Source organism: Loxodonta africana, chromosome 1 (assembly GCF_030014295.1).
Source record: "Loxodonta africana isolate mLoxAfr1 chromosome 1, mLoxAfr1.hap2, whole genome shotgun sequence".
NCBI lineage: Eukaryota > Metazoa > Chordata > Mammalia > Proboscidea > Elephantidae > Loxodonta > Loxodonta africana.
This window is the reverse complement of record NC_087342.1, coordinates 183,954,728-183,962,793: the sequence shown is the minus strand read 5'-3', so window position 1 is coordinate 183,962,793 and position 8,066 is coordinate 183,954,728. Positions and strand designations below refer to the sequence as shown.

The window sequence follows — 8,066 nt, the reverse complement described above, 5'->3', positions numbered from 1 at the left end:
ATAATAATTAAATGAACTATTTTGTATCTAAAATTTGGAAGGATTATAACATTACCATTGAGAAGTAGGGTTTAAAAATAAGAGAGAATGTTACAACCTTTTGCCCTTCATCAGGCTGTCAGAGGGTGCAGAACTAATCAGGAGGAGGAAGAACAGGAAGGTGCGGGGAGAGAAGAGGAAGACACTCCTTTTACATACTGTGGTCCCATTTTGACTCCTTTCTGGGTGTTTATTTGAAATGCTGGATTATAACTTCAGCCCCTCTCTGAATCCTTCTGGTCCTAATTATCCTCCAGCCTTTCCTCCATCTCTACCTTTTCCAAAGTACATCCACGTGTCATAGATATTCTCAACACCTTTTCCGTTTTTGAGCTGAAAGAACTAAAGAAAAAATCCCAGACTTGAGTTGCAATAGTGAATGATTCTATGGGAAAAATATTGAACAATGCAGTAATCATCAAAAGAAGGTGGTAGGAATACACAGTCACTGTACCAAAAAGAATTGGTTGATGTTCAACAATTTCAGGAGGTAGCATATGACCAAGAACCGATGGTATTGAAGGAAGAAGTCCAAGCTACACTGAAGGCATTGGCAGGAAACAAATTTCCATGTATTAACAGGACACCAATTGAGATGTTTCAACAATCGGATGCAATGCTAGAAGTGCTCACTCGGCTATGCCAAGAAATTTGGAAGACAGCTACCTGCACAATCAACTGGAAGAGATCCATATTTGTGCTCATTCCAAAGAAAGGTGATCCAACAGAATGCAGAAATTATCAAACAATATCATTAATATCACATGCAAGTAAAATTTTGCTGAAGATACCTAACATATTGACAGGGAACTGCCAGAAATTCAAGCCAGATTCAGAAGAGGTGATGGAACCAGGGATATCATTGCTGATGTCAAATGGATCTTGGCTGAAAGCACAGAACGTCAGAAAGAGGCAAAGGCATTCTACTATGTGGATCACAACAATTACGGATAACATTGCGAAAAATGGAAATTTCAGGACATTCAGTTGTGCTCATGAGGAACCTGTACACAGACCAAGAGGCAGTCCTTCGAACAGAGTAGGGGGATACTGAGTGATTTAAAATCAGAAAAGCAATGCATCACGATCGTATGCTCTCACCATACTTATTCAATCTGTATGCTCAGGAAATAATCCAAGAAGCCAGGTTATATGAAGAAGAATGCAGCATCAGGACTGGAGGAAGACTCAATAATAACCTGTGATATGCAAATGGCACAACCTTGCTTGCTGAAGGAAACCCTGGTCTTGTAGTGGTTAAGAGCTCCGGCTGCTAACCGAAAGGTTAGCAGTTCCAATCCGCCAGGCACTCCTTGGAAACTTTCCAGGGCAGTTCCACTCTGTCCTATAGAGTTGCTATGAGTTGGAATTGACCCAACAGCAGTGGGTTTGGTTTGGGTTTTGCTTGCTGAAAGTGAAGAGGCCTTGAAGCACTTACTCATGAAGATCAAAGACTGGTGCCCTCAGTATGGATTACACCTCAACATAAAGAAAACAAAAATTCTCACAACTGGACCAATAAGCAACATCATGATAAACAGAGAAAATACTGAAATTGTCAAGGATTTCATTTTACTTGGATCCGGAATCAATGACCATGGAAGCAGCAGTCAAGAAATCAAATGACATATTGCATTGGGCAAATCTGTTGCAAAAGTCCTCCTTAAAAGTGTTCAAAGCAAAGACGTCACCTTGAGGACTAAGGTGTGACTGACCCGAGCCATGGTATTTTCAATCACCTGGTATGCATGTGAAAACTAGATGGTGAATAAAGGAGACTAAAGAAGGATCAATGACTTTGAATTACGGTGTTGGCAAAGAATATTGAATATACCATGGACTGTCACAAGAATAGAATCGACGGCACTGGGTTTTTTGGGCCACAAGAATGAACAAGTCTGTCTTGGAAAAATTACAGCCAGAGTGCTCTTTGAAAGTTAGGATGGCAAGACTTGTCTCAGTACCTCAGACATGTTATCGGGAAGGGCCAGTCCCTGGAGAAGGACATCATCCTTGGTAAAACAGAGGGTCAGTGAAAAAGAAGACCCTCAATGACATGGATTGACATGGTGGCTGCAACATAACCTCAAACATAGCAACAATTGTGAGGATGGCGCAGTGTTTCATTCTGTTGTACACAGGGTCACTATGAGTCGGAAGCATTCCATGGCACCTAACAATAACAATTAGTGTTTTTTTGAGGAAAATGACCTCTTCTTTATTCCCACAGTGCTTTAAACGATATTTGTGGTGGATGATGACTGCTTTAATCCCAATCCAATTTCAAATGGGGTTGGGAACCCCTTGGTCCCTCGCAGGTTAACCTCTTTGTATCAACCGATGCGCGGCCAGGACAAGTCCTCCTCGTCTTTTTCAGAAAGATGCCCTAGAGGGCATGAGGGATTATACACGGGAGGCGGGGAGGGCTCAGGGCCAAGTTAACGCCCTCTCCCCATCTCGTTGGCCTCGCGATTAGGAAAGACGGATGTTGCTGGTGAGCCTCGCCTGCCCATCAGTCTTTGGCCAGAGCACAGCAGCGACAGCTTGTCCACAACGACTGGCCCGCGGTCCCTGCAGGGTGCCGCGCACGCCTTATGTAAGCGCCGAGGCCCCGCCCCTCCAGGCCCCGCCCCTCCAGGCCCCGCCCCCGCCAGGCCCCGTCCCCGCCCAGACCCCCGGCTCGGGCTCCGCGGGCGGAGGGGGCGGAGAGAAGCCGCAGCTGCAACTTCGCTTAGAGCCTTTGAGCTTGGGCTCAGCCGGGAAGCCAGCCGCCGTCAGCGCGGAGCCGCTGTTTCCCCGGCGCGGGCCTCAGCCAGCCGACCAAGCTATGGCAGCCGCCGCCGCAGCGGCGAATCTGGCCCCTGCGCTATCCGCCCGCCGCTGAACAGCCGTTAACCAGCCCGCCTGCCCGCCGGCGCCGCCGCGGCCCAGGCTCTGCACAAGTTTCCGCCGCCGAAGAAGCCTAGGAGAAGGCGGGGGAGGACGGACGTGGGGAGTCCAGCACCCCCGGCCCAGCCGGCCCTCTCGCCCGCGATGTGGGGGCGCTTCCTGGCCCCGGAGGCCGGCTGCCGGGACAGCCCTGGTGCAGCCCGCAGCTTCCCGGAGGGTAAGGAACTGGGCATTCCCCCGGCGGGGCTGGGGTCGGTCGGCTCAGACCGTGGCACCTCGGACCCCGCCGTCGCTGCCCTCCTTCCTCAGGCCTGGCGCCCACCCTGCCGCCTCCCAGACCCCGCCGGCCCGCTGCGTCTCCTTACGGCTTTTCTCCCGCTGCCACACTGCGGCCCCGCGGGCTGACATCTGGCGGGCCGGTCTCCGGCCTGCCCGCCCCGCCCGTCCCGCATCCTGGCGCACCGACCCGGCGCGGCGCCGCGTCCCGGCCTCCCCTCCGGCCCCAGCCCGGGCGCCCCCAACTTCATGTTCGCGTGGGTGTCCCCTGGTTAGGCTTTGTTGTCGGTCCTCCTCCCTTTTTGGGGTTTGTGACCGCGTGGATAACGGGGCTTTCCTGGGGCTGCGGGGACCCGGGCGGGAAGGTCGCTGCGACGGTGCTGCGGTGGCGGGCGCGCCTCAGAGGCGCCCGAGGCCGGCCGGGGGTCTGGTGAGTCCGCGAGCGCCACGGCCTGGGTACCGCTGGAGCTGGGGAGGCCCGCAGCCGCTACTTTCCGGCGCGTTTTGGGGTGGGAAGAGGCAGATGGTGGTGCCCTCGCTGTAAGTGACCCCCGGGGGACCTCAGCCTCGCACAGAAACCGGGTCTCCGCCCCGCAGCCCCTGGTGTAGCGGAGGACACTGCCCTGCAAGGGCCTGTTGACCTTTGAGCAATGGGGGTGTTAATCCGTTTCCCACTCTGGCCCCCTCCAGGAAAATTGGGGGTTTGCAGCGTTCCGTGTGTGAGGGGAGCTGTTTGTATCAGACAGCCATTTCATGCTTGTATCTCTCAAAAGTTGTGTAGAAGCCACCAATTTGGGATAAAAATAAGGCTTGGATTGCCTGTGACAGCTTATCTAACAATGACGGTCGTTCTAGGTATTTAAATCTTACTTGCGTTTTGGGCCCCTTTGAGAAGCTGAAAGTTATATGGCCCTTTTTTTTAAAAAAAATGCCCATATGTACACACACAAATTTTTTCCTACAATTTTAGGTGGCCCTAGGACTCCTGTTAAGTAATCTTACTTCACCAAGTGTATGAGCTCGACTTGTGTAATTTAAGAGACATTTTTTGTATTAATTTTCAGAGCTATTATTTACAAAACAAAAAAGCAGAAGCAGCGTTTGGAGAAGGGGTCTTTGCTGGTAATGGTCTCTGCTAACTAAAAAATATCAGGCACAAACCCAGTTTGCTATTAAAATTCCAAATAATTCAATTACATATGATAGCTTAGAAAATTTTGATGTTTTTAGGCATATGTAAATTTAAAATTTCCAGAGTTAGATTTGAAATTATTGTCTTAAATTTAGTCCTGCACCACTTTTGGAAATGATAGAATTTAATGTAGGCTTGAGTTTTAGCAAAAAGAAAAAAAAATTAAGTAGGGAATTATTTTTTCTAAAATGTGTAAGAGGAGACAACACTTTAGAGGTTTCTGATCCTCATTGAATATTCACAAATCCTGCAATCTAAGTAATTTAAGTATGATACTTCATTATCCCTAGGGGCTGGAGACAGTAGTTTCAGTTTCTCCATACATGTCAAAAGCCATCTGTAATGTCAGTGTAATCTGAGCTCTTAAAATTTATTTGTGATAATAGCTTGTTTGGAGATATAATGTCACTGAAGTATTGTATCCATTTTTCTATTGTTTTTATAAAGAAGAAAACATCTTGGAGTTTCAAAGAGTTAAGTAACTAAAAGGCATTAATGTTATGTTGCAGCCTTTAGACCTTTGTTATGACTTAGAATATAGTGGCAAGAGACTTTATAAATATTATCCAAGTTTAAGGAATTTGGACAGTATATCTTTACAAAAGCATATATTTCAACTTTGATAGTGATAAATTATTGGTATATCAGAATATGTCTTTACAGTAAAATTTTTTGAGCTGTATACTGAGAATGACTTATTTTTACAGTAACAGATCTAATTATTCATTGTTTTTGTATTCTTGAGCAAAGATAAGTATTTAAAATTATTTTAAATTAGTTTTTTAAACTCAAAGTGTGGTTTCTTTGGCCAGTGAGCAGATGGTGAAGGCCAAGATAATGACCTCTGAGTTGATTCTTGTGGGTTTTTTTTTTTTTTCCTTTATGGGAATTTGGAGAAAATATTTATCTTTGAAATATTATCCATATAGCTTTTGACTTAATTTGAGTGATTTTAGGACTTGTCTGACAATAAAGAGAATCAGTCTTCTGATAAATTCATGTCAGCAATCTTTTTGGTCCTTCCTGAGAGCCAGTGTGAAGACAAGGATAAGTACATCAGTTCTGGTGTTACAGTGAATTCATCTCAATATAGGAGTTAATGCTCAGTGTCTTAAGCCTGGTTGGTTTGTTTATACAGATATGTAACTAGACTAAAGGGAAAGCCAAAGGTAATTTAGAATCAGCTCTCTAATAAATCAGGGGAAACTTTGTTTTTAAGGAAATGGCAGAAAAAAACAAATGGGAATAATAGCAAGTATGGCTTGGAAAATTCTGAACTTTTGGCCTTTACTTTAGGATTTAATTTTGTTTTCGGTTTACCAGCAGTTTTCCATCTTTGCCAAGTAACTGTGTTATAAACCAGAATAAAATGACCATTGTGATTGGAAAGCTAATTTTATGTAGAACAAGTAATATGCCTTTTACACATTTGATTGAGTGCATTTGAGATTATCCTGTTGTTTAAAAAGTATACTAGTTTCAAAATTGCACGAAGGATGGATGTATTTCACGCATTTGAAACCTAGTATGATGTGATATTTTGACTACTTATTAATACCTAGTTATACTGAGTTTGTTTCTTTATAGAAATCATACTTGATTAGCCTTTTAAAAATATTGATATATTTAGCTTTTAAAACATTTTGAGATAGGACATGATAGCATGCTAAAAATAAAATCTTGTAGAAAAAACACTTACTTGAACTGTAAGAAATGTAATTTGTTCATTGCCTCCAGCCTTAAATCTACCGTTGTCATAAGGTGTTTGGTGATGTCATAATTATAGTGGTAATAACTGGTATGGTTACATCAAATAATAATGTTTTTTGCTGTGATTCTGAATTAGATGGACCTAAAAGTACTTTGGTAACAATAAAACAAAATTCTTCAGCCCTAACTCAGTTAGAGATGTTTTTACATAAAAGGCAGTAATAGGTATGGGATACAGTAGGGGTGGGGATGTATCTCAAATTTAGTGATGACTGTTGTGAAAGGAACTTGATTAATAGTTGGAATTCAGTAGCTTCTTGCGTGAATGAAGCTGGTAAATTAATCTGAGGCCAGACAATAAATGGTGAGCTGATAACCTCTGTTGTCATGTTGTGAATATTTATGTATGTTGGGAAAAGTTTTACAGAGCCATGATTTTTCTGCATGGATAAAATGTGTGTATGTGTGTTCAGAGAAGAGGAAGACTTCAAGGTTCCTAGGTATATTTTCCTGAATGTAGCTTAATTAGTTTTCCCAAATTCTGCATTAAAAAGCGAAGAATGTTATTATCCAGATAGCTTATAAAGCCACACCATGATACTAGTTATTATTACGACCTTAAAGCTATTTTGCATTGGCAAGGTAATATTCTAAAAAGTAGAATTCGAATGTATAGGGTCACATATTTTGAAGGGCCCTGGGTGGCACAAATGATTATATACTTGACTACTAGCCTAAAGAGGTGTCTCAGAAGACAGGCCAGGTGATCTGCTTCCAAAAGATCACAGCCTTGAGAACTCTATGGAGCAGTTATACTCTGCACACCTGGGGTCGCCATGAGTAGGAATCAACTTGATGGCAACTAACAACAACAACCCTACTTATATTTTAAGAATGGGAATTGTCAATATAAAAAGAGTCTCAAGTTTCTCTTCGTACAAGTATTTTACTCCCATTCTGTATTTTTCTTTCTGTTCATGTTTTCAGTAAACATTGCATGCCAGGCATTGTATTAGACTCTGGGGATACATCATTGAACAACAAAGAGAAGGTCCCTACTCTAAGGAAGTTTACATTCTAGTGGGGAGGAGACAGTTAATAAGTAAAGTAATAAAAAGATAATCCCACTAGTGTTAAGGACTGTGAAGAAAAAGAAATTAGGTGAAGTGGTAGAGGATGGCAGAGCTACTTTGGGTAGGCTGATCATGGAAGGCCTTTCTGAGGTGGTGACATCGAGCCGAGATGTGAATGATGAGAAGGAACCAAATGTGAGGGAAAGAGTGTTCAGGTGGAGTGAACAGAAATAGCAAAGTCTCCAAGGTGGAAATAAATTTAGGGAGTTTGAGAAACTTCAGAAACCAGTGAGTCTGGACCATGTCGAGCAAAGCAGGGAGAGTTATGAGGTGAGGAAGGCCTGACAGTGTAAGGCATTGTAGGAGTTTGGATTCTGTTCTGTGAGTGAGAGGTAGGGCATAGGAGGTGACCATTCATTCTTTCCCTCAACACACTGAGTGCCTACTATGAGACAGAAATTGTTCCATGTACTGGAAACACAAAACGACATTCCCTCTTTTTGGTGTTTACAGATTACTCCTGGCTATTTTGTGAGGGAAGAAATTGGGGAATGGGGCAGGAATAGCAGTAGGGAAGCCAGTTAATAGGCCATTGCTATAAATAGCTTGAGAGGTGATGGCCTGGATTAGAGTAGTTGGAGTAAGAAGAGAAGAGCATGGATTTGGGATATACTTGAGAAGTAAAGGATTTACCAATTATTTGGAGGTGGCAATTGAGGGAATGGGGAGTCAAAGATGGCATCTTGATTTTGGCTTCAGTAATCATAGTGAATGATTGTGGAAAGTTATAATGAAAGGTTAGAGAAAGAACGTGAGGAAGATAAGAAACAAGAGTTCTGTTTTGGCCATGTGAAGTTTGAGTTGCTTTTTAGAGGTTAGGTGAGATA

At 43.7% G+C, this 8,066-nt stretch overlaps 1 protein-coding gene across 1 annotated transcript in view; it reads left to right on the top strand.

Moving 5' to 3' along the window:
- Window positions 1-2,758: 2,758 nt before the first annotated feature.
- CEP85L (centrosomal protein 85 like) overlaps window positions 2,759-8,066 on the top strand; it is a 138,135-nt gene continuing 132,827 nt past the window's right edge. The window contains exon 1 of the mRNA XM_003404252.4: window positions 2,759-3,145. Within this exon, the coding sequence (XP_003404300.2) occupies window positions 3,073-3,145 (73 nt within the window). The 5' untranslated portion in view covers window positions 2,759-3,072. The remainder of the gene's footprint in view (window positions 3,146-8,066) is intronic.